Source organism: Zophobas morio, unplaced genomic scaffold, assembly GCF_036711695.1.
Source record: "Zophobas morio isolate AGI-343-1 ecotype UQ-CSIRO unplaced genomic scaffold, CSIRO_AGI_Zmor_V1 ptg000030l, whole genome shotgun sequence".
Lineage (NCBI taxonomy): Eukaryota > Metazoa > Arthropoda > Insecta > Coleoptera > Tenebrionidae > Zophobas > Zophobas morio.
This window is the reverse complement of record NW_026972135.1, coordinates 17,442,891-17,470,701: the sequence shown is the minus strand read 5'-3', so window position 1 is coordinate 17,470,701 and position 27,811 is coordinate 17,442,891. Positions and strand designations below refer to the sequence as shown.

The 27,811-nt window shown below is 33.0% G+C and overlaps 2 protein-coding genes across 5 annotated transcripts in view; both read right to left on the bottom strand.

Annotated features, from left to right (window-relative positions):
* Positions 1-8,466: 8,466 nt before the first annotated feature.
* Positions 8,467-9,655, bottom strand: LOC135137801 (uncharacterized). Of its 2 annotated transcripts, none has more exons than XM_064067538.1 (5): positions 9,324-9,655; positions 9,098-9,275; positions 8,853-9,028; positions 8,682-8,804; positions 8,467-8,632 (listed from the first exon to the last, which is right to left on the bottom strand). In XM_064067538.1, the coding sequence occupies exons 1-5, from the start codon at positions 9,498-9,500 to the stop codon at positions 8,501-8,503; spliced, it is 786 nt and encodes a 261-aa protein (XP_063923608.1). In that variant the 5' UTR covers positions 9,501-9,655; the 3' UTR covers positions 8,467-8,500. The 2 variants fall into 2 exon arrangements, with proteins under 2 accessions (XP_063923608.1, XP_063923609.1); XM_064067539.1 differs by having other exon boundaries at positions 8,682-8,801; positions 9,324-9,643.
* A 4,419-nt stretch (positions 9,656-14,074) lies between these two features.
* LOC135138886 (ubiquitin carboxyl-terminal hydrolase 32) overlaps positions 14,075-27,811 on the bottom strand; it is a 42,838-nt gene continuing 29,101 nt past the window's right edge. For all 3 annotated transcript variants that reach the window (XM_064068911.1, XM_064068912.1, XM_064068913.1), the window contains 2 exons: positions 22,948-23,367; positions 14,075-15,043 (listed from right to left, as the gene is read on the bottom strand). In XM_064068911.1, the coding sequence (XP_063924981.1) occupies positions 14,606-15,043; positions 22,948-23,367 (858 nt within the window). In that variant the 3' untranslated portion in view covers positions 14,075-14,605. The remainder of the gene's footprint in view (positions 15,044-22,947; positions 23,368-27,811) is intronic.

Here is a 27,811-nt window from a genome sequence, read left to right as displayed (position 1 = left end):
GGTTCTTTTGCTACATTTAACAACTAAACAATACATTCATTATCACAATAACTAGTAATAAAACTTTTAGTTAATACCATAACCTAATTTTTTGGACATAGCGAGTTAGATTTAGCAATAGTATCACAAGAAACACTACTGAGAATGGGTTGCCAACTCAAACATTTTTTGTTGATCACGTTGTATTTTTTTTATTAATTACAGCAAATGCAATCACGGATAATAAAGCTAAATTTAAAGATCTTGAACACTAAATTTTACTAAGGATATTGCATTTGAAATAGATAAAACTCAAAATAGCTGGTAAGTAAATTATTTATTTAATATTTTCGGAAAATGTGGCAACGTTATTTTATATACATATATATATTAGTTTTTCAAATAAAACTTAATAGTAAACAATCATGTTTCAATACTGCTGCGACAATTAAATCTACAATTACTGAAAAAAAAGTAGATTCAATTGTATATGAATTCTTAAAAAAAAGAGTCGTCAGAACGGTTTAAAAAAAGTGGTCGAAGAAATTTAATTTTGCGAATTTTATTTTTTTAATGAGAACTCTTAGAAGTTAAAGTAAAGATAAGTATATAATGTTAAAGTAAATGTAAAGAAGCGTGCTACGACATGTTTCAAATAAGTTTTTCCTTTACAAAATTTTGTGACGACCTTATCAACATTTTTACAAGGACATGTATATCAGTTTGGATAGGTATAGTGTACTAATAACAACAGTATTGTGTTCCCAAATTTTAAACAATAAAATACGATTCATTCACTAATTTTTTTGTAATTCTAAAAAAATGTAAATACAATGATAAATTACAACTATAAATTCATCATATTTTGCACATTCTCGATTATTATTATTGTTATTGTTCGGCAAAATTTTGAGATGATTAATGTTTTGTAGAGGACAAACAGATTCAGTTTGATTATAGATTTACCATGCTAACGATTACCGATACTTAAAGCACTTGGAAGTTTTCAAAACATTCGGTTTTGCAATTTCTAATTTACATGCATTAATTTTTTGAGTCACTCTGTATAAGCAAAAAAATATGAATGGAATGATAAATCGCAAGTATACTTATCATATTTTGCACATTTTAGATTGGATTCATTTGACAAAATTTTAAGATGACGTCATTAATTTTTTGAGACAGTATAAACGAATAAATTTTGATTAACGGTTTACTATTATTACGATAACCTTATAACGTTCACAGCTCAGAGCATTTGGTTTTGCAGTTTTAAAGTTAAATTCCAAAATGTTGTTCTATACTCTGCCCTGCAAAATTAGCGCAAAATTTTAAAATTTTATTTTGCACATGGCTTTTCAAAAATTTATAAACTGGCCTGCACTAAGTCTGGACGTCAGTCCCATCGAGCAGTTATGGGATATTATTGTGTGAAAGAGAATTAAAGCATTACAGCACCCTCCTACTACCCTCCCAGAGCTAACACTTAGACTGCCGCAAGAGTCGCAAGAAATTGGATCAAGAAGAAGTTAGAAATTTGATTAACAGTATGCCACGAAGAATGCGAGCTGTTATCAATGCTCGAGGAGGCAATACACGTTATTAACTGAGCGACGTTTAAAGCATTATCAAATAAGATGGTATTTTTTGGTTTCTTGCAATTTGATTCCAAGTCATTATCAGTTTGTTGTTTTTGTCGATTTTTGTTCTAGAATTTCTATATTTGGTTTAATAATTACGAATTAGAGACCAAAGTGGAAAAAATAACAATATTATCTAAAAAAAATAATAAATAAATAAAATTTTAAAATTTTGCGTTCATTTTGCGGGGCAGTGTAATTTTGATTTTTTTCCAAATATCTGAATGTCTAGGGTGAAAACTCAACAGGGACTCATACATATCACAAGTGCAGGAGTTTCTTATTTTACAAAATAAAAAAAAAGTCAGTACAGTCAATTTTGGTTAGTGTTTTACCATCTTCATGACACTCCTAATGTACTTACAAAATTTGACAACAATCGGTCCAGTAATTTCGAAGTGTATCTGTATAATAAATATCCCGACAGACGTTTGACAGATAAATAGACAGACAGACGGAAACGGGAGACCTCTTTTTTTGTATTCTAGGGGTCATGAAACTCGATTATACAATACTTCCATAGCTTACGTTCGGGAAGTAAAAATACAGCTTTTTTATATTTTTCTCATTAAAAACCATTACTTTTTGTTAAACAAAGAACGTGAAAAAAGTATTATTTTATAAAACAAGATGTTCTATCGAATTTTATATATAGTTTCGTTAAAAAAATGTTTTCCTTTATTTTGAATAATAACACAGTAGAACAATTTTAGAAAAAATTCTTGTTACAAGCATTCTGAAAATGTATTCTGAAAGGTTATTATGTGCTGAATAAGTATCTAATAAGACATTATGCCTAGGTCGTCAAAAAAATTTTTTTTGCAGATTGTTCATAGATAGTTCCAGTTAAAGTTCATATTGCACATAAACTGTAGATTCTTTTATATGTTTGTGTTTCACTCATAATTAAGTTGTTTCACAATTACATAATTAATTAATTCTTATTTTGTTAATTGCATTATACTATGTAGGTATTATACAATGTGTTGTCCTATAAATGGTGTATACTGTTTGGCAATAAATGCTATTACTATTATTATTATTAAAAAGGTGTACTATTGCATAATGGGAATAAATATCTAGTACTGCCGACTACATACTCCATACAAATTGCAGAAACATATGAGAATATTCAACACTTGTTAAACTGTATTAACGATAAAAAAATTGAGTCTAATTTGATAGGCGATTTAAAAATTGTAGCTTTAGTAACTGGCTTCCAATCTGGATATCATGAATCATATATGCTTCTTATGCAGGTGAAATACAAGAGAGAAAGCATTTCAACATCTCAAAACAATATTTCCTAAGTTTTCTGCTGCCAATATAAACCAAGGTAAAAACTAAAAGATTACAGTGAATTTCAGTTTTCATATTATGTACGTTTTCTATATTTAGGAATTTTCATTGGGCTTGAAATTCGAATGAAGGATCAAATGTTCTACGCCTATTTGAATGATACGGAAAAAAATTACTTGGGAATCAATTAGCTCAGTGATCAGTGAATTTTTAGGAAACAAACGTCCCAGAAATTGTCTCATTTAAATTTCTTTGCTGCTAATCTTTTCATCGAGAAATCAAGAAAGTCTAAGAAATATTTAAGATAAAGACCCAAGTATCCATTCTTTCCGAATAGATGAGGCTTTTATAAAGAGTTAGATCCTTCTACATATTCTAGGCAGGTCAAATATTCGTAGACATAATTAAATATCTGTCGACAGAAATCTTTGGAACATTTTTTTAGTGCTTCTTGGGCGTTTTTCTATGTAAAATTAGAATTCACTTCATTTTTTCTAATTGTTCACCGGACGAACATAAAAATTTGAATAATTTTTTTTTGACGACATGGGTATATTATCTCTTTTAAGAGTTGTTCAGCACAAAATTACCTTTCCGACCATGTTGCGAAAATATATGTAACAAAAACACTGTTCTACTGTGTAATGAATTGTATCGTACAAATTAATCTCAACTAACACTCATTCAAATTCCCTCAGAATGTATTACAATTTTTTTAGTAAGCTCCCAAAAAACAAGAGATATTCCAGCAACGGACTGTTGGACACCTGTGTAAACAGTGTCATGAACTTTTTGCATCACCACATCTTTCAAATACGCTATGTAAACTATATTTAATAAAAACTATGTAAGTTTGCTTCTCCGATTTTTTTTCTTGAATTTACGATAAGTTATAATTTGTGGCAGATAATTGACATCAATTTTAACAATTCAAGATTTATCTTTTTTTATTACTATTAACTGTTTAATTTAATATTTTCCGACAGAAAAAAGATTCCCATCAATAAAAAATAGGATTACTTATTAATTACATTTTAGAGGTATAATTTTCTTTTTCTTTAATTATTATATACCGGGTGTCTGGAAAATGGCGGATTAACTCTTCAGTACATTATGTACGGGGGTTTCGGGAGTCCCAAAAAAATAATAAAACAATTCTTTATTATGTAGATTACGAAAAAAACGTAATTTTATCAAAGTAAAATTGGCAACACTGCACGAACTTAATGTGTGAATACCTCCGGTTTACTCTCTGATTTCTTAGCAACGATGGTGACTGAAATCCACGTTGTGCATTATTATTAATAAAATAAGCTGTTATTTTTCATCAATAAATAAACCCAAGAAAACATTTAATAAGACATTTATAAATTATAAACAAAAACAAAACCAACAAAAGAAAAATCCATTATTTAAAACAAAACTAACTACTAACTAAACACTAGAGAATATGTTCAAAATTCCTGCCTTCTGCACATCAGTAAGCTTGTAATGTTTCCAAATTTTGATCATTTTTTGTTAAAGTCATCACTACTTGCTAAGATAAAACTGATTTGGCAAATGAGATACCCTCTAAGACAAGAGAGGGTGGGTGGGCGGGGCTAGTAGATGTTAAGATAAGACTGATTTTGGCAAATGAAAGGGTGGGTGGGCAAAATCAGTCTTAACTTGGCAAGTATTAGCCCCGCCCACCCACCCATTATTTTCTTCGAGGGAATGCCATTTGGCAATATCAGTTTTATCTTAGCAAGTACTAACCCCACCCACCCGCTCTTTATTTTCTTAGAGAGTAGGTCATTTGCCAAAATCAGTTTTATGTTGGAAAGTACTAGCTCCGCCCAACCGCCCTTTATTTTCTTAAAGGGCTTGTACATACCTGCTCAGATAAGACTGATTTTGGCAAATGAGATATCCTCCAAGAAATTTAATTAAATTATTATAAGAGAAGACACTACAGGCTCCAAAGCACTTTCAAATTCTTTCCAAGCAATACCTAGAACCTGGACATTGTTTTAAATTTTTCAAAAAAAAACCAGGTCCCAAAATTAACTCAAAAACAGGCCAGGTCAGAATTTTACAAAAATAGAACACCAAAGTCCCCCTAAATTGTTTTAAATAATTTACAAAAAAAATCTCCATGGGCTCCCAAAATAATACACCATGGGTACAGTTTTATTCAAAAAATATTGGGCAGTTGTGATTTACTAATGTCATAACTTGTAAACTGTGCTTTATTTAGACCTAATTTACTGACATATCTGTCGGATATTAATAGTATTAAAGGCATCGTTTGACAAAATAGATTTTTGAAAAGTGCTAATATTTGTCAAGATGACAGTAAAGCTTGAATCGCATATGATTTGTCATAAATGACAGTGCCTAATATTTTTTGAATGAAATACATAATACCCACGAGTCTCCAGATTAAAAAAAAAACACTGCGGCACTCAAGACTTTTTCAAATTCTTAAAAAATAAAACACGAAAATCTCGAAAGATTTTTTCAAGTTCATCCAGCAACAAAACACCAGATTCCTTTAAATTTATCCGAAAATAAGACACCAGGGGACCTAAAATTAACTGCGAATATTTTAAACGTAAGGTTTTGAAAACTTTGACAGTTTTTGATACGTCAAGCGTTTTTAACTGCTACTTGATTTTGCTGATTTGCACCTTCGCTTTATATCAGGCAGACATTGTTGTCAAAGGGAATTTTATCAAATTATTATTAGAAAAACAACACAACCATATCTTTGTACAGTCTAATTGAAATGGTAATTAAACATGGTCATGGGCGAAAAAAATATTAAAACAGCAAAAGAACCAATTTTAAAATTATTGTAACTCCACCAAAATGTGAGAAGCTTTTTTTTTACTATTTTTCCCAGACTCACTAGTTGATTGTTAAGAGCGTAGCGAAGAATTAATCCGCTATTTTCCAGACACCCGGTATATTTAATAATTTGTTGAGGTGCTGTAATCAATTTTTTGGTCGAGACGAAAAAATAAAAGTGGTTTAATATTCTGTAATCAATAATCACATTCACTACAATAACGTTAGTCTTGCCAAAAAAGCCCAATTTCCTAAATAAATTATAAAATTCTGCACTTTTTTATGATAACCCTGCGATGTGTTAAAATAAAAATTGCTTAGCTGGAACAAAACGGGCACAAGTTTGACACAAGATTGAATTTACTACCTAATTATAATCTAAGACTATAACAGAAATAAAAACAGAGCAATGCAATTCTTTGACTGCTCTATTATTTAGTCTTAATTAACCATAGGTTTACAACAAGTTATATCAATATTTAATATGAATTAACAGCAGTTCTAACAGATTTTCTTCAAAATTTGTCTTTACTATTATAATGTCCTGATTTAAAATAATAAATAAATTTCGCGTTAAAAGAAAACAATGCCGCAAGGCCGGATTTGAAAAATTAAAATTAAGAAAAATTACTCAATAACGTAGGCAACCATGTAGCAAAATTTAAACCTTCGATTTGGGTAGCCGATCATTTTATTTTAATTACGACGGTTAAATTTTTCATTGATTTTACTGAAATTATGTAACAGCTCTTGTAGTAGAAAATAACGCTGAAAATTAAAGAGAGCTCGATCACCTTGATCAGAGCCGTCGATCCTGTCACTGTGATTACTTTCACGACAATTTTTTTTTCTTTGTGTGTTTAAATTTGTATTGGAAATTTTGCATTTTGATTTAAAGGCATTGTTCCAATCTTGGAATTCACACGTCTAATTTTGGGTTATTATGAATAGAAATAACAGTGAATTAGTGAATAAATTCGACACAAGACAAAACTTTTTTAAGCGCAAAACACATTGTTTTTTTTTATACTAATAAATTAAAATTTTCAAGTTGATTTTATAATTTCTATGAAACCGCAGAATTTTTAAATAAATAATAATGAGAGCTTTTGTAAATGGGACTCAAAAGTTAACGTTAAAATAAATTGCTCTATGAGCAATTATGATAGCTTATATAGATTATTTTTTCTGCTCTGAAACACAGAAAAAAATCACGTAAAATTTTAAAACAGAAAGCTATAAACAAAGCATAAAACCACAATAATAAATAAACAAAATCCATGGCAACACCATGACAATCCCTCTTGTGATTCGCTAGAAATATGGGTTCTATTATTATTAATCGAAAAACTGTAATACTAAAAATAGGAGTAAAAGAACACATTTATTAACTAAAAAAATAAAAATCTGCTATCTATTACAATACATTGTATGATAAAAGGAAGGTATTTCTCATTTATTTTCATACTTTGTTGACATTGTTTCTATAATTTCATCATTGCGATAACGCAGGAAAACTTTGATTTATAAATTTACTCAAAAGAAAAATATGCTATTGCGTCGATTTTACTGAGGACAACGCATTAAAAGATACATAGGTAGTTTCGTTTAAAAAAATAATAATAAAATGATAGTAGCTTGCAAATGAAGGACATATTTAAAACATTACGAAAATACTGTTGGGGACTCCTGCATACCAAATATAATGTTGGATCGAAAAAAAAATGTTCTCTAGTAGGCCGGAAAATAGTCAAATAACACTAGTTTGACATTTCATGAATACTAAACATGACCTTTAACTTGACATAAAACTGCAGTTTAAGTTTGTTGGGTTAGTAAATGTATAAAAAATGTGGTTTGTGGCTAAAACAAAAGTTGAATACAAAATATAAAAAAAGAACAGTGACAGTGTAAACAAAACTAAAGTTATCAACAGTGTCAACAAGCCAATGAAACATTAAAAAAGGCGCTACCTATTTGACCCCACTTTCATTCTTGCATATTATTGACAAAGTTAGTAGGTTATTAATCTACTTAAAAAAATATTTTCCTGATAAGACTTCAACATGTTTAAAATACCAACACAGCTGATAAAAATCAGCTCCATGTCATTATTTATACAAAACTTCCTTAAAATTAACATATTCCAAGACTTACCTTAACGACAGCGACGGTGTTAAACCTAGATCCCCTTCGGTCCCACCTTTCCGAATTTTCAAACCTTCGTAATCTTATATCACTTTCATCAAACTCCGCAATGCACTTTGAAAATCTCGCCTCATCAAAAGACACCGATTTTCTTTTTTTTAGTTTTAACTGTGTCTGGGCACTTCTCGGCGACAAAAGCACTTGTTCCCGGTTCTTCTTTTGCTCTTCTTCCTCTCTTTTCCATTTTTGTTTGTTAAATAATTCACTTTTTTCGAGTTCAATGTGAATAGGAATGTACTCCATAGAAACCGACTTTTCCTTGCTTAGGTTCTTCTTTCTTCGCGGACCAGATCTGAAGGACACATTCGACTTTAACTCCTCTGTGCTGGTGGATTTTTTTATCGAGAAACTTTTCACGCGACGAACGAGAGACATTTTTGCTTTGCTTGATAGTTCGATAATATTTTCTCGTATCGTACTGTCACAAGATAAGAAAATTAGTGGGTTCTTATCAGCGATGAGTGGATGTAGTTATTTTAAAAACTCCCGCGTTACAGGGAAATGACAGTTGTGTATGTAATAAATTAGTTTATTATCTGTTTTTATGTGAGTCGATAAGTTTTCAATGAATCCTGACTTTGATAAAACATGGCATATATTAACATAATCACCACAAAAAATAACAAAATGTAACTAGACCACAGCAAGTGAATGTAAATGACATTTTTATCGCTCTGGAATGAAGATAATTAATTTTGTAATGTTGTCGAACTTAAAACTGACCTGGCTTAAGTATGTTTCTACGTTGTCGACCTCGAATGACAAATTTATTTGGGTTTCGTTATCACTATCGGGGCAAAATTCTGATTGGGAATAAAAAGTTATTGTATTTTCGTCGTCGATCTGCTTAAATCGAGAAATTATTATTTTTGTATTTGTATTTTTTTAACAAACCTCTTCATTGAAATCGCATGAGTTTTTAGAATCCTGGGGCAGAAAATGTTTTGGGCCCGTAATTAACGCACACACGCTTGTTCCATTTTCATTTTCGGTGAAATTTTGGGTAAGGCCGAAATTTATGCCCAAGAAGGGTGAATTTTCGTCATTGCCACCACACAAGGGTTTCCAGTCTTATAAAAAAAAACAAATGTAGAAAAAAAGTACATGTACATAAAATAAAATAATGTTTTTATTCTTACCTTCTAAATAGTAGTAGATTTCCACTTTAGTGACATTAATAAATTCATTCACGTTTTTCAAACTCACTAGAGTTGCAAAACTACCTTCTTCATTTGAGTTTTCGTTTAACACGTTGCCATCACTGGTGATCACGCACAAATTCAACTTATTCAAATGTCGACTCAAAGAAATCCAATTCTAAACATAAAAAGTGAAAGCGTAGCAGTCACACATGCATTGACTTACCTGTTTATCGTCATTGTTGATGATGTTTTCAGTATATTTAATGTATATTGTGAAAGAAACTGTTACTAATGTTACGATAACTAAACACAAGAAAAAAATTACTACTGGAGGATTGTATTTGAAAAAGTGGTTGCAGTTTTTGGCTAAAACTGCCATGGTTGATTTACACTTGTACATTATCGTCTCGATAAAGGGATTTTGTTTATGAGATAATATAGATTACAAAAAGTTAAAGAAGCGTTAGACTTGTCATTATACAGTGCGTACACTTTCGATTTTCACGAGTCATAAATATAATGTCCGTGGAAGTGTTAATTTGATAAGAAAACTTTTTCAGTGGGTTTACCATGACCTGACCTTCGTGGAATGTGTGTTTTTTAATAAATTCTAAAAAAGATAATCAGTGTGACGTCACTTTGTACTAACTTGGTCAAGTATTTGACAATTTGCCGCCAAAAAGTCAATAACTGTTGTCGGAACGGAACTGAATATCACAGCACACTGCAAATGGTATAGGGGTATCTTTGTTTTTTAATTTCCTGAAGAAATTTGGTAACTTTTTGTGTTTTCACGATGGGAATTATGGACATTGAAAATTATCATCAGTTAAATTAATATCATCGTAGACCCGGAAACGGGAGAGCTTTAATATTTTCTTACAGGTTTAATGACTTCTCACAGCTTGAATTTGAACATTTATTCTTTTGATTTTGGTCGTATTGAATATGTACTTGTTGTATTTTGATGTAATCATTAACTTGAATTAATGAGTAATTTGATACCATGTACATTTTTTCTTGTTTGAAATGCGTGAAAGAATGTGACACAATTATTAAATTTGGCTTGTTTTCTTCCTTGTAATTAAATACTCATTTTACTCTTATCAAAATTCAGGAGATTTTTAACTGAAATAAACGCACGTGATAGCATGACAAGAACCAAAGTGACGGTCTGTATCCAAATATAGAATAGCTATCTAGTTGGCTGGCTCCTTTACGACGATGGAAGTAAATATTAGGAATGCGCATGCTTAAACGCACATCGCGTGCTTTAGCTGCCATTAGACGCCCTTCGTGCCGCTACCTCTATAGGCCACCATATTGCCTATTTTATTTTTCACTCAACTTTGTTTTTCTGTTGTGGTGTCCAAGTTTGAAACAAAACTTCGCGCTGAAAAAAAAAACAGCGGCGCGAAATCGCATTTGGATAATTTGAATTTGAAAAATGAATTAAAAAAAAAATCATTAAACATAGGCACCCATGTGCAATTTTAATTTCTTGAGTAGTTTGGTAGCTCGTCTAGGGAATTTGTGGTAGTAATCTGGTATGGGGGGATTGGTTAAAGCAGGTTTGTCGTTGTTATTTTATTGTACGCAATCTCTCGAAATTATACATTTTATTTTAAGCAACTTTACTCAGGTGAAATAAGTAATTTTTTATATTGTGAAAAATATTACGTATTTAAATTGGCAGTATTCATGATTTAATTTTAAGCACTGATTCTCTTAAAAAATTAGCAGTGAAGTAAATGTTGTCGTGGACTCGAAGGGGGAAAGGGGATTTTATGCTAATTTTCTGTTATGTTTTTTTGTGTTCTATGACTCCAATATTGGAACGTTATTACTCGAACGCGCCTCTGAAAGCGACGTGCGTACCGAAAGCTATTTTGTGTTTTTGACCATCTTTAACATGTGTTTTATGCATGTATGTGATGGGGGAATTCGATTCAGGGCGTAGTCGTAATTCATAAATTTTGATTGTGTATTCGTAATACCGGATTACACCAATGGGGGTGCCTTGCTGGTAGAGAAAACTCTGTTGGAGGAGAGCCAACTCTGTTTGTCACGCGGGACATTAAGAAAATCGTTAAACATAGGCAACTATGTGCTACTAGTTTAGTTCTTTTCTGGTAGTTGGTCGCTCTTCTAGGGGAATTTCCAATGAGAGGGTTGGTAGAAGTTGGCTTGCTTTAGTTGGTCTGGTAGTTAGAAAAAAAGGGGAAGCCTTTGTTTAACGAAAATTAATCGTAACGAAGACGACGCCACAGTTTCCCCAATAAGTGTAGGTAATTCTTGCGGTTTTTCTAATCGGAAATATGCAAACTTTCGACCGACAGCAACACGTACTCTAAAATTTGTTTTATTGTTTGTAAATTCACAGTCCATGTTACGATTTTAATCGTTAACTGGTTCTAACACAATTTAACAGTCATGAGGTCGTTCAGATAAAACACTTTCTAGGAGATTTCGTGAGGTTCACTTAGTCAGGAGTCATCCTTTGTTTATCAAGTTATAAATAAGGTTTCTGCATGCCTATACTTAAGTGTTACATTATAATTATAACACTTCTTAATTCCTCACACAAGATTGCTAATAGTTCATTTGCGGCAGTTAAATCAACCTAACGTTGTCCCATTTTGGGAAAAGGACCGTGGAAAGTACGGTAGAATTCATAATATCGTGGAGAGTCACATCATAAAGACATATATATTTCTCGCCACGTGGAAAACTATATCTCCGAGACGCATAATTCTCGCGATGAGGGGCGCACTTTGTGTCTATTTACCATGTGTTTGTTTGGGATAAGCCGAGGACAGTCCACGACGGTGTGACGGACAGTGACGGCCCGGAATCTCGCCGATAACGTGTGGTGGCGGCGTACTTGGATGCCAAGTTTTGGGCCGACTAGTGTCGCTGATATAATACGTCTGGCCCACCGAAGCTTATGCGGCGACCTTGACGCCGCCGGTCAAGAGCGGCGGTCGCTCGGGCCCCAGCTCCCTCTCTGGGGGAGGGAGCGCCGGGGTTGCTCTGAAGCCGGAGACATGGATCTCAGGTGGTGAGCGCCCGTGAAAACACGATAATAAAATAAAACGTCAAGGAATATTTTACACAATAAATAGGGTTTATTCCCTGCCACTAGCTACATGGCTAAAATAATAAATTCTTACAGCTAAACTTAACTACAACCATAAAACAACAAGTAAAATAATAACACGTCCGGCCCGGTCGTTCCTCCTGGACTGGGACTTCCTTCAGGACGAGCTCCTCCTGGACTGGGGGACGGCGACCTTGAGGCTGGAAATCGTGAGAAGACGGTACGGCGACCCGGGAGGGGAGCGCGGTGGCGGTACACGACGTTTGTACGACGGTTTCGACTTGTGAGGGTGACGACAGATAAAAGCCCGGTGACGGTGGTACGGTTACTCGCTCGGGGGCGGCGATTCAAAAACCGGTACTTAAACGGGCAGACGACCTAAAAGGTACTTACGGTGGTCGGAGGGTACAGTTCTCAAAAAAACCTTCTCCACACAGCCACAACACTTCTTCGCCTTTTGAGGCTTCAGGCCAGAATCCTCTTCCGCTGCGGCGGCGCGGCGGTCGCGGCTTTACCCCCGGCTCTCGCAGTACGCGTCACGGTTTCCGGCCCGCGAAAATTTGCTTCGTTACAATATAAACTCTCAAAGCTATTTTTTTTAAGTAACCAGTTTGAATCGTTGATAAAGTGTGGCATCATTTAACATCATGTAAATTTTTACTTGAATGTTGATAAGTGTGGCAAATATTAACCTCATGTAATTTTCTTAGTTTTGCAATTTTTAACCGAATGTGATTTTTCTCTGACAATAATTTTAGCCTCAGTAATTTTCATGCTCTGCGGTTCTTAACCTCACGTAATTTTTTTGTCTGCACAAGTTTTACTTCACACCAGAATTTTTTTGTTTTTATAAATCTTTGCTAATTTTTTTGACCACGTAAATATTTTGTTGATTAATGCTTCCATTATATAAATTGTCTGATGTCCAATCTTAATCTCAGATAAGAATTATTTGCTGTTTAAAATTTTCACGAGAGTGTATGGCGAATTTAAATGTTGTTTATTGCTCTTTTTGAAACTTTAACACTTGTCCGGTTGTAGTTTAATATCAAGAGTTATAGAAACTGAACATGTAAAAGGGAATTGAAACACGTGGCAGAAGTGGAGGGCGCGGTTCCTAGTCGAGCTGGCGGGATTTATCGCGCCATCTCCACAAAAGAGAGACTTAGAATAGAAGTCAGGGTAGCGGTCGGGATGACGTGACGCTCGCGGCTTGGCCTAATAGCCGGGATTTCCAACCATGAGTTTGCGACCGTAACGGCGATAATAGTACGTCATTTTGTTTGTAATTTTATGCAATTGTTTAAACAAATATTAAATCGCATTCGACGCCTCGGTTCCCCTTAAAAAGTGTATGTAATCAGTTAATTAATGATTTTCTATTATATTATTCACACTTCATAACTTCTCACTTGAGATTTATAACAGTTCATTAATAGTAGCGTTTGAGCTAATATTAAACATTTGACCCATTTTGAGAGAAAGGGCTTTGAAAGTTATTAACCGGAAAATTACTATAGTGGACTCGAAACGGGGCAGGTATTTTATGTTTATTTTGTATTACATTTGTGTTATTTTCTTACTACCTTGTTCAAAAGAATGCTCTGTGATTTAGCACACAGTACATAACGCTGAAAATTAGAGGAGCTCGATCGCCTTGATCAAAGATATTGATCCCGTAAACGTGATCTATGATTTGATAAAGCCTTGGATCTGTTCGTATATATTTTTTAATTTGCCGCCATACCTTCATATTCTTAACATAAATGAGTTATAATGATAAAACATTCTTTCTGTTAAAAATTACGTCGTTTCCTGCTCCTCCCTTCATCCAGTTCCCTATATCAGAAAAAATGGAGAAATAAAAAAGCATATAAACAATATACAAGCTTTATTTTATTGTGTAATGGCACCATTAATATTATATCTAATGGAAATATATTTTAACCGTGTCAAAAAAAGCAACACTTATAAATATCTTACAAACTTAGTGGAATAAGATAAGAATATCAGACTAGTAAAATAAATAACCCCCAGAAAGCGCTGTATAACAGCCAACTTTTGAACGAAATCTGTCTACATCTTTGGTTGCTTCAAACCAGGATTCGATACAATTCAAATAAAATTCAAACTGATGGTGTATTAAATACATCCCGATTTGTACCTACCCCCTATAACAAAAAAAAAACGTGTTTTATAATGTAGGCTTCAAGATCACATTTCAACATCTAATAATACACTTTCATAAATAATAGATCTTTCTCTTAAACCGATTAACAATCAACGAAATACTATATAAAAACAGGGACACGAAATCCGCCGAATTAAAAAAGTGGCACACATTTACAAAAATATATTCTCGCAACTCTTAAAAAAATTAACAAAAACAATTTAAGTTAACTAAATTACTGAATGGAACACAACTGCTTACGTAACTCAGATTCATTTTCGTCTAGTTCAACTTCAGGCACAATTTGACCGTTCGAAACGACTTCAGGAAGATAAGGTTTGTAATCGAGGCCTGACCTTTCGTAAAAAAGAATATACGCCGAACTCGTGTCGATTTTCGGAGCTTTTACGTCGCTGTAGGGGCATTTGTAGCTGTCCGTGCTCGACTTATTATCTTCCTCCTCATCCTCTTCGTCGAATAAACTCGATTCGTCGCCGCTCTTCATCACTTTGCGCTTACGTAATGGAGTATTGCTTTTTTTCGTTTTTGATGTGCTTTCGCCGCCATCTGTCAGTACTTCTCGGCATGAACTGTCATTGTAGCAGTACCAGTTGCCGTTCGGATTGCAAGCGTAAGATATGTAGTGACCACCGTTGAGCATGCCCGAATGGCTCTAGAAAATACAAATATTTTAGAATCGAACGAAAAACTCACCACTTGTTAATATATTTCTGTATTTTGTACACTATCCTAACGACGAACCGCGAACCACAAACTTGTCATTTCTGCTTACTTATCAATGACATAGACGTCCAAGGTAACAAAATACGAACCGATTAATCAACCACGAGTATAGAAAAGTATTATTTTATAAAATTTAAATAGGATTAAGCGTTTAACTTTTACTTATTAGTCTTCAAATGACCCAATTCCACAGCAATTGGTTTAGTAGTTTCAGAGATACGTGTCTAAGAAATCGACAAGAAACAACCGCCAGATGCACGGACAATCAAAATTTTCGTCACAAAACGTTGAAAAGCATGAAATTAACTATACTTTCTTCCCGTTTAGGAAATAAGTAAATAAGACCACTTGTGTGTTCACACCGGAACAAACGGACACAATTACGTCGCTTATATCGAGGAAATTAATAAGCGGCTTAGAAACGTTTAAGCGGCTTAAACACATCCATATAAACGCAAAGAGATTCAAGTGAATCGGCTTAAACGCTCAAGTCCAATCCAAAATTCTAGTAGGATTGGACCAAACGAAGCCGATTAAGAGAAACACATTTTTATGAACCTCAAATATGATCGCGTGGGTATAATCCTACGTTTCTTTTTAGTATTATTACAAAAAAAAATGAGATGAGTGAGGGGGAAAGCATTTTCTTGCTCTCAATTCTATATATATGATATTACATTGTGTATAGTTGAAAATAATTTTAATGTAAGCTATTTAAAAAATCATATAACTTCTAGTCTTTGACTTTTTTCTTAGTATTAAAACTAGAACTAAAATTAATGAAATATCGCGTCTGGTGACAATAATCCACGCGAAAAATTAGCATGACTGCATTTTAAGTTCTTGTAATTCAGAATTTCGAAATCACGAAGAAACTGTATAAAATGTCAATTATTTGTAAATCCGGGTAATTTAAATGATTGCTAATTGAGTAAAAAGATTTTTAAAATAATTTCTATAAATTAGCTTACACCTTTTTCAATATTGTAATTTGAAGTACTCTTTGTTTAATTTGTGTTTATTCAAAATTAACAGAAACCATGAAATCGCGGAGAAATACCATAGAAGAAAAATATTAAGTTTTTTTCCCATTTGATGACATAAATATCTCAGTTGTTTTATACAGTATAATCATATAATTTTTGTCTAATAAGTTAATTTTTCTAACCGAAAATTGAAATTATTATTAATCTTAAAAAAACACAATTTTTCACACGCCGGTTGCAAATCAATCTGGAGGACTTACAGCAAAGAATTGAACAAAAATACCTGGAGATTAATAACAATCCCACTACGTTAGAAAATGTTTTCAGAAATTTTGAGAGGAAAGGAAAACAATTTTCGACTGTTGCTAACACGCGTTGTAAATTTGTTTTATTGTTTGTAAATTCACAGTTCGTGTTAGGATTTTAATCGTTAACCAAGTCTAACACAATTTAACGGTCCTGAAATTATTTAGATCGAGAATTGCATGAAATTCACGTAGTCAGGGCTCATTCTTTGTTTACCGAATTATGAATCAGGTTTCTGGATGCTTATACTCAAGTGTTACATTATAATACTTCTTAATTCCTCACACAAGATTGCTAATAGTTCATTTACGGCAGTTAAAATTAACCTAACGTTATCCCACCATGAAAAGGACCATGAGAGTACGGTAGAATTCATAATATCGTGAACTGAGGTACGGGGGGATTATCAATTTTTCCCTTTAGGCAGTTATTATAGTTATTATCATATATCATCATCACAGCATCCGGATATATTTTTCTCGCAACTTTGTGTTGTTTATTTATCATGTGTTTTGTTTGGGATAAGCTGGGGACAGTTCACGATATAAACTCCCAAAGCTAATTGTTTTAAGTAACCAATCACTTGGAAAATGGCATACTTTAACATAATGTAAATTCTTTGTTTGAATAGTAGATAAAGTGTGGCATAATTTAACATCAGGTAAATTCTTTGTTCTGGCAACGGCCATGATGAAGGAGTATTTTCAAACCGAGGAGATGTTTGAACTATAAAATCTTAATGAACAAATTAACAACATTGTGGGTTATGTGATTTTATTCCTGTGATTTACACCATTATTTGCATAACGCCACAGGATTGATCGCATTTCTGGGAGACATATTTTTGACGCATTTTTTTCAACGACGCATTCCTCCGACGCCACAATGCAGCTGAATAACTTCACTTTTAAAAATTAACCAATAACTCGAATAGACACGAAATTGAAACTCATGTAATTTTGTAGGTTTTGCAATTTTTCACCTCACAATTTTAGCCTCAGTAATTTTCTTTGCTATATAATTTAAATCGAACGTAAATTTTAATGCTCTGCAGTTCCTAACCTCACGCCTGCAAAAGTTTTATTTCACAACGGATCTTTTTATTTTTACAAATTTTTGCTAGTTTTTCTTTCATGTAAATATTTTGTTGATGAATGTTTCCGTCATATAAATTGTCTGATGTCCAATCTTAATCTCACATAAGAATTCTTTGCTGTTTAAAACTTCACGAGAATGTATGGCGAATTTAAATGTTGTTTATTGCTCTTTTTGAAACTTTAACACTTGCTCAGTTGTCGTTAATATCAGAGTTATAAGAATTGAACATTTAATGGAATTGAGATTAAATAACACAGAAACACGTGGTAGAAGCGGAGTGCGCGGTTTCTAGTCGAGCTGGCGTAAAGTCACTAGATCTATTATTACTTCTAGAAAGTACGGCAAACTGCCAGTGCCCGGCGGTTGACAGAGAGGAACCTAACCGATGTGCTAGACAAAGACAGCGCTATCAAATGTAGGAACTGTCAAAGAAAGTTTGCTGTGTTTACGATTTGAGGTTACGACAAACCGTAGAATTATCGAGTCAACGGACCGAAAAGAACACTATTCCAGCCCTATACAACGAAAAAGTGTCACCGGTAACCGGCAAAAAGTCGTGGGGGACGTGTTAAGAGCAAGGCAATTAATTGACAGCCAAATGACACTAACAGGATCTATTTCATAAAAGTTACTAATTGCCACACATTTGAAGATCGAGTCACATTAAGTTGGCGGTATTTATCGCGCCATCTGCACAAAAGATGCAGGTTTGAATAAAAGTTAGGGGCGGTCGAGATGACGTGACGCTGTCGGTTTCTGTCCATAACCGGGACCCAACCACGAGTTTGCGACCTTAACGGTCTGCTCGTGCGGCATGTTCGTAATGAAGAGATGCTGTGCGGCAGTGCTTGCGATAGATAGAATCACCGTCGTGGGTAGGAGAACAGCCACAACCAGGAATCCCAAACTCCGCTCGTGCTACAACTGGTATTTCTGCTGTGCTCTAGAAGGAAATTGAGATAGTTCGATCTCCACACTCTCACAGCGCTCTGGTGCCGCTGCCGCTGCATAGTTTTTTTTTATTAACATGTTGTCCGTAATAACTTGTGTATTTGTATCCAGTTACTTTACTTCAGATTTTGCTTTGTTTTCATTAAATTTTGTAATATTCAAATATTTGCATTGATTCAGAACCTTTAATTTGATTTGATTCAAAGTTTGGAAAGTCTTTTTTTTGTAGCTGAGCACTAAGAAGGTCTTCAACCTGCGCAACTTTTTTTTCTTTTGGGTCAGTGGAGGAATAAACGATTTTGTCCTCCATATATTTTGTTTTATTTCGCGGTATTTTTCCAACCTTGGGGTCCACCATTTGCATCTGAACGTATTCCGCCATTTTTCAAAATACAATGTATGGTTCCATTTTGTTAGCGATCACAGACAAGACCATTTTTTTAAATTTTTTGCGGGCTTTCAATTTTTTTTTCACATGTCAATTTAAGGCGGGATGTTTGGGTTATCACAATACGTACTGAAATTTTTTTATTAAACATTTATACAATTACGAATACGTATTTCCCGAGGATATTCCTGGAAAGTGTCTAGGTTCCACTTGACAAATGTGTATTGTGAAATTCGGTTTTTAATTATGGTGCGAACAGCAAGACGTCAATAATTCTTTTTTTGTTTTCCACTCTCAAAAGCTAATGACGTTATCTACAATTTTGCTAAGTAAATTGAATTCAGAATGTGCAAAATAATAAGCTTTTTACCTTTTCTTTGCGTATGTTAGTTTCGGTTGATACAAAACATTAACATAATTTTATTTGTTTGATCTCCACCAAAAACTCGATAACAACTTTTCGAAGAATTATTAAATAGTTAGGTTTTACATGAATGTTTTTTGCAGCGAATTAAAAATAATAATTAGTGTTAAACAGATTCTGTCTAAAATAACCTTAATATACTCTTTTATACTATATTATTATACAGTACCTTTTTTTAACGTTGGTCATAGGGATAGACATGAATATAAATTAGGAGCTCCCTTCGACTCAAATTTGTTAATTAAACAGTACTGTGTTCTCAAAATTTGAAAAAAATGAGATAAGTAGTTTTGATTTAATAAATTAAAATAATTTTACTAATGATGTATAAACAATAATGCCAAGTAAAGCAGCAGCCAAAGCTTAACAACAAAGTAACGTCATTTGCGTCAAAATTTTCAGGAGAAATATTATTTATTTTATAAGTTATACACAGCCGTGGGTTTGGCCACAATTCATCAATGTGGTAAAAATTCAAGTAATCACCATAGTGTCGCATTATATGTCACTAAACGATTGTTGCTTCAGCAAAATCTTTCAGCCCCGGTATATAGAAGCTCTGTTAAATATTTGATTGCGATTAAATTTTTAACACGGCGTTAAAGTACCGCGCGACCGACTCTACGCCAATCAGACGTCGCTAAACGCCTCATTAAATGCGTGATTAATAGAGAGCGGATTTCTAGGTTTAATGCTTTTTGTGAAAAATGTAAGCACTTCAAAACTTTTTTATATCTGTAACTATGATACAATTTGGAGTCATTTGACACATTTTTTTTAATGCTTATTTGCTTTTTTTTCAATTTAATGCATGTTAAAATTTATATGCTTATTTAATGCTTTTTTCGACGAATATGAGTTTTAATGCATATTTTGTTCAAATGCCGGCCTTGTCGGGTTGACAAATACTTGTTAGGTAGCCGTATCGTAGCGTATGCATTTTACCTGGACTTGACCATTGAAGTACACTTACTCAAGACCCTTCCTGTGAATAGGTTCCGGTCGTTTAGGTAATAAAATTTTATTATAGGATTGGAAAAATACTCCATAGATTTTATGACTTTAAATCCTTACTTCCGTTGATAATGAATTAAAGCTTTTAACCAGATGTTCTTTTTCGGCATTTTGCGGCAAGACCGTTGAAGATTTTCTAGAAAAAAGGATTATTGTACCCAACTACCTACCTTAAAATTTTTCTAATGGAAACTTTTAAGTAAATGAACCGTTTATTTCACAACCATGAGTCTATCGCATCTGTCGTAGTACAGTGTTATACGTGGTTCTCCCTTGTTACATGTTGAGTTCTTTCTGGTAATATTACTAATATTTTAAAAGAATGCCGAAAGTAAAATCGACGCCGGATGAATGGATAAGGGATTTTCCAGAATTAAAATTAGAAAACAACAAAATATTCTGCAGAGCTTGTGTGAAAACCGTAAGCCCACTAATTTTTTTTTAATGTATTTTCCTTTGTTAATCCTGTATATGTACGTTGTTTTAGATTCAAAGTGATAAAAAATATAACGTGACGCAACATGTCAGAACGACTCTTCATGTAGAAAGGAAGAAAATGTTTGAAGTTTCTAAAATTAAACAGCATCTGTTGCATCTACTTCCACAAAAGATGAGCAGTTTCAGTTTAATTTCGATTTATGTAAAATGATGATCCAGCCCAATATACCTTTAAAAAAATTGGAGCAAGGCCCTCTTCTAGAATTCCTTGAAAAACACTGCAATCGACATATTCCGGTTGAAAGTACTCTCCGAAAAAATTATGTAGGCCCAGTGTTTCAGCAAGTTTACAACGAAATTAAACATCGCATTGGAGATAATTATTGATGGTTCGCTGTCGATGAACCAACCGATAGTTGTGGAAGATACGTGGCAAGTTTAATTGTTGGAATCTTAAATGAAAATTTCCCTAGTCGAGGGTATGTAGTAAGTTTGAAAATGTTAGATAAAACAAATGGCAATACGATTACCAGATTTGTAAATGACAGTCTTACGTCACTATTTTTGCCCAATGCCGTACCGGCGAATAAAATTTTATTGATGATCTCGGATGCAGCTCGTTATATGTTGAAAGCAGGGAATAATAGTCTAAAAATATTGTACCCCAATTTAATTCACTCTACTTGCATTGTCCACGGTTTAACAGAGTGGCTGAAGGAATACGTTTGCAGTTTCCTACTGTTAATAAATTAGTGGCAAATGGTAAAAAGATTTTTGTTAAAGTCCCACTAAGAGTGCAACATTTTAAGGAAAAATTTCCAAACATACCATTGCCTCCAGAGACGATTATAACGAGGTGGGAAACATGATTACAGGCCACATTTTATTATGACTAATATATCAAAGAATTTGAGGAAGTAGTTACGGAGTTTAGCGAAGATTCTTCTCAATCGATTAAAGATTGCATAAATATTTTGGAAAACAAAGATTTGCGACAAGATCTAGCTTTTCTAAGAAGCAATTATCAATTCGTATGTGAGGTAAAAGAAAAGTTAGAAAAACCCAGCATGTTGTTGGTAGATGCCATAAACTTAGTGAAAGAATTTAAACAACAAGCAAACGTAGTAAGGGGTGATATTGGTACTAGAGTATCTCAAAAACTTGACGAAGTGTTAAATAAAAATGCAGGTTTCGGTGTTCTTTCTGACGTTGCTCGTGTTTTACAAGGCCAGAAGGTGGAAAATTTGGAGTTAGATTCAACATTAGTCGCAAAATTCAAATTTGCGCCAACAACGAGTGTGGATGTTGAACGCATATTCTCCAATTTTAAACACATTTTAAATGATCGGAGAAAAATTTTTACAGTGGACAACTTGGAAGATATTACAATCATAAATTGTTTTAAAGAAAACTGAAATACGTGTGTAAAATATAAAGTCTAGGATTATTGTAATAATATTTTATCCAAAGTTCTAAGAAGTGTTCTTTGATTTGTAATATGATTATGTTTTTAATGCTTTTTTTCTTAAAATAAAACTTTTTTATTGAAAATGATGTTGTGCTTATTTAAGCGCTTATTCTTAATTTTTTCGTGTTTATAAATCCGCTCTCTAGTTATTAACTTAATCTCAGTTAAAATATTCTATAAAATGCCCTTAATAATCTATCCACCCATTCACATCCCTACCTTTTTAAAAATTAATCATATATATTACTATGACGTTCGAGTTCATTTCTTATTATTCTTAAATTTAGTAGAGCATGGTCTCAATAAATCATGACCAATTGTAATAAAAAAGTTGCCTGGCGATTCAAAAACACCCTGTATAATATAGTCAAAACTTACTGAGGGTACCGGTTAGGACGAATAAAGCTAATTGAACTGTTACCAACTGGAGCAACAGTATGACAAATAGTTATGTATGTTTGTGGCCAGCGGTCGGTAATTGACATTTTACAGTGATTATTGCATCTGATATACAAATTAAACTAGTTTTGCGCAAATTTAAGATTCAGGATTATGATAACCGTTAACGTCTTTGAAAAGTGGATTGAAGAAAAATTTATTTAAAACTTACTATAGGCTTATTGTAATGGATAATGTGAATAACAATTTTTAGTGAAAAATAATGGTCTCGGACAATCATATTCATTTTCATATCAAAAGAGAATTTATATGTTAAAGCATAAAAAAACAAGTTAAGCGCCTTAAAATTGACACTACTTACCACCACCGCATAGAGCTGGTACTTCAGATCGAACGGGTCCTGTCCTGGCAGTAGCTTGTGCTGGTGGTAATCTTTCAAATGTTCGTCGATGATTGGCGTCTTCAGTAAGCTCGTCGATTCCAGCCTGGCCCTAACTTTGTTCAGTTGTCCTTTCTCTTTTTGTCTTTCGGTGAGCAGTTTCGAATGCTCACTCGAATGTCCGTGCATTTCGCCGTTTTCTTCTATCGTCTTTACGCTATCACACGAACTTTCCAGATCTTGACGTTGTTTCTCGCGCAGCTGTAGGTGTCTGAGTATTGTTTCTTGTGGTACGGAAGCGAGGTATGCCGTCGGATCGAAGTCTTTGAACGGGAAATTGACGACTTTTTGCGTTTTTACCCATTTGCTGCTCACGTAGTCGAAGCGTTTCAGATGGATGATCTAATAATAAAAAAAGGTTATTGGTTAGTACTAGTACTCTAGGATCAACGGGAATAATAGCAACGAGATTGCATAAACTCATTTGGGTAGGTTTCTAAGTTTTTAATAAAAGTATTATCTAACTACTTCTCTGTAGAGTAAGTCGAATACCCATTAATAAATAACATGTACATTACATTATTCAGTAAAATCGGAAATCGACAGAGTAAGTTTTTTTTGTTCAATCGATTGTCCTGTGACCTTCCTAAAGCGAAGTCGAGCATACGGTGTTTATTTTAAGTTTAATTTCTAGTTTTTCATTAATGTTTAGTTTTTTTATTTCAAATTTACACTAAGATTGGTCTTACTTTAACAAAAGAATGTTGGTTGTTAACTAGTTATAGAAGACTAAGTTGACTTTACATTAAAGATTCAGAAAGTGTCACTACTTTATAGCATACTCAGTTGTCATAATCTGTCAGTTGAAATTTTTTTTATGAGCAATTAAGGACATAATCTACAAGGTTGAATATTAAGCACAGGCATGTATTTGCTTTCAAAATAATTATTTTTGATGTACATTATATTACGCACTACTGAAACAAAAGTAATCGATTTTTACCACGAGACTATTAACCTTAATTATCATGTGATAGTGTTCAGTGAGACGGGTCTTACTCCTGATATTAAAAGTTCCGAAATTTTTGGGTCAAACTATAATGTATATCGTCATGATAGGGACTCACGTACTAGCAATAAAGTTCGAGGAGGAGGAATACTCATCGCAGTTCATGTCTGCAGGAAAAAATCAAATTATTTTTGGGAGGAGTTCATATTCCACCAGCATCCGATGTAAACGTCTATCTTGACGATATTTCTTCCCTTGATAGTGCAAGAGATAGATTTCCTAATTCTATTCTGTGCATTCTAGGCGATTATAATATGCCAAGTATAGAATGGGTTCATGATAATACTAATTCACCTGCTTTAAGACCTACATATAATAATTCTGAACTGTATAACATTGTAGTAGACTCTTTTAATTATCTCGGATTATATCAAGTAAATGACATCCTAAACCATAATAACAATACGTTAGATCTAACTCTCTCAAATTCTGTAAACTTCAGTGTCCAAAGGGACAGTTATAGTATTGTTCCTGACATCGATCGGCATCATCCCCCTTGTAATGCAAAATTAATTATCCCTTCAGATCTCTGCAAAATCGAATCTCCGCCATTATATAAATTTAACTTTAAAAATGCACCTTACAATTCTATTAATGATTATTTTGGTTCCGTATACGATAAGCAACGCCTGCTCTACTTTTATTAGTAAATCTAAGCTACAAAAATGCTCGTGAAGAAGAAAAATAAGATGTTTGCTCAATTTAGACACACGCATAATGCAGAACACTTTACCAAACATCTTCGTTCTCTTGTAAAAAATACATTAAAGATAACTACGCACCATTAATATCAACAACGGAAGAAAACATTAACGTCAACAGTAATAATTTTTGGAAATTTGTTAGATCGGTTAATAATTCAGTTTCTGCCATCGACATCTTCAATATTTCATTAAATAGGTTTAAACGAGAGCTTATGTATTAAGTTACGTTAAGTAATAAGTAGGCTTCGGATCTTAGGTTTTTTGTCTTTTCATATCTACTTCAGGCATTGCAGCGAAATTTATATATTTATCCGAATTTAAAAAAATCGGTTTATTTAACGCCCATTTATTACTACCTAAGATGCCTAATTCACCGTTAGAGACCTAAAGTGTTAATTAAACGACCTAATTGTAAATTTTAAAAGACTTAAAATAGGATTCCACGACCACCGAAGCGGACGTGGTTGCACAATAGAGATTTTCCGTGAATTCATTGTTTTGGCTGGCAGATTGTTTAAAAAGAGAACAATTTAAATGCGCACTAGTTTTAATGAAATGTGAAATAAGTCACAGCATTATTAAAAACATTTCAGCACAGAAGAAACTATTTCAGCATTTGTAAAACTGAAAGGGCAATAAATAAAATAATGGCAGATTATTTTTTCTATTTGCGCAATAAATAATGCAATTTAGAATTATTTAATTAAATTTGCTCATTCGTTAAAATAACTGTTTCTTTAATAAATCAATTTGTATTTGAGAAAAAATAAACGAGGATTTCAAATGTTCCCTAAATTACTAAAATGTGCATTAGTTCACAGTAAAGTGGGCATTACACTCCCACTCTTTAAAGGACGTGTCATGTGCTTCATTGCGCGCCAGTTCGGCAGGGAAGGAATCCGCCCTTCTAAAGCCAAAAAAGCATTAATTATTATTATTCAATAAATTAATAATGTTTAGTAATTGAGTTTTTTGATGAAAGAATGTTTATTTTAAGTTTCTTTGTTAATTTTTTTAAAACTTTTAATTTGTTTAGCTACTTTTTTGCTATGAATATCTTATGTTTTTGTTAATTTTGTATGCATTCATAAAACACATTTTAATACAGCAGGTCTATTTTTTTTTGTTATTTTCTATACAGTTTTAATAATGCACGCAGTACAGAAAATCATTGCCCAAAACAATAATTTTATTATCCAATTTGCACTTAATATAATGCACAAAATGCAAAAACTTATGGCGCAACATAGTAAATTTAATGCACAAATGTTTTTGGGCATAGTATAAAATTTAATGCACAAAGTATTAAAAATAATGCACACTTAATTACGACCCGTTTAAAAATGGGTTGTAAACAACGCCCTTAATTTAATGGTACGGGTTTGCGTCGCCAACTGACAACGCTGTCCCGCATTTCATTTAGATTATAGCCGGAAGGAGGTGAATCTCTGAAAAAGCATTTTATTTTAGAAGTTTATTGTTAATGATACTGAGTGTCTTTGCGTGTTAGTGAGTGTGCTGGGGCCGGTTTTGATTTTTGTGCATACAGTAAAGAATCCTCAAAATGCCTAAGGTAAAATTATCCATGAAAGATAAAATCAAATTATGGTTAGGGAATAATTTGGACACTAATTTTAAATTTTCTTCTTCAACCAAAGACAATGAGTTATTCTGCAAAGTGTGTGGAAAAGTTGTAAGTAAACATTTAAAATAATGAAGCTTGAATTAGGTGTTTCCTAGTTTAAGTGCGAAAAAAAAATCACACTTTGAACAACACTGCAGTGGCGATGCACATAAAAAGAACGAGAATAAATCCAGTAAACAGACTTTATTAAACATTAGTTCCGACAATGATTTTACGCAATTTTGCACCGATTTATGTAAGGCATTTACCGCAGCAAATATTCCATGGAATAAAGTTAGTTGTCCTGAGTTTAAAAATTTTATGCATAAATATACAGGAAGGCATTTAGCCTCAGAAAGCAGTCTGAGAAAAAATTATTTATCAAAAGATTACGATATGGTGAGCACGAGAATTTTTATTTAAAACTTTTTAACATAAATTTTATAATTTACATGTAATTAAACAAATTAGAAATTCTATTGGGAATAATAATACATGGATTAGCGTCGATGAGACGACGGACAGATTAGGAAGATACATAGCCCATTTAGTAATTGGAAAGTTATCTTCTGAAGAAGCTGGCCGTCCATTTCTACTAGCTTTGAAGCAGCTTGATAAAACTAATAGCAACACAATCTCGAGATTTATAAACGAATCATTGGGTGTGCTATTGATAATTTTAAGCATTGAAATTATTATAATTTATTTAATTGTTAATTTGTAGCTTTATTGTGGCGAAAAGGAACTGAACACAAAAAAGTTAAATGGTTTGTATCAGATGGTGCTTCATACATGATCAAAACTGGTACTAATTTGAAGGTATTTATTGAAAATATAACACACTTAACATGTATGGTACATGGGTTACATTTAGTGTCTGAAACAATTAGACTGAATTATCCAGATGCCAATGGGATAAATAGCAATGTTAAGAAAATCTTTTTAAAAGCACCAATAAGAATAGAGTTTTATAAAAACAGTTTACCAAATACACCTCTCCCACCTGAACCTGTATTAACCAGGTGGGACACTTGGATTGAAGCAGCATTATTTTATGCAGAACACTTTGATGTTTTAAAACAAGTCAGTAAATATATAATGGTTTTTTACTATCATTCTTATATTGAATATTTTTAGGTTGTAATGTCATTTGAAGCCACAGATGTACAAATCATTAAAAAAGCTCAAGAATTCCTGAATAAAACAAACGTTAAAAATGAACTCTTGTACATTAAAACTCACTTTAAAATTATTGCTGATGCAATAGAACAATTAGAAACTATAGGTTTAAAATTAAACCGAAGTATGGAAATTGTGGAAAAAGTGTATACATCTTTAAAAAACACACCAGGAAAGGTGGGGGAAATAGCGTTCCGAAAATTTTGTTCTCTATTAAAAAAGAATCCAGGATACGATTTTATATGTTCAGTAAATAGCGTAATTTGCGGT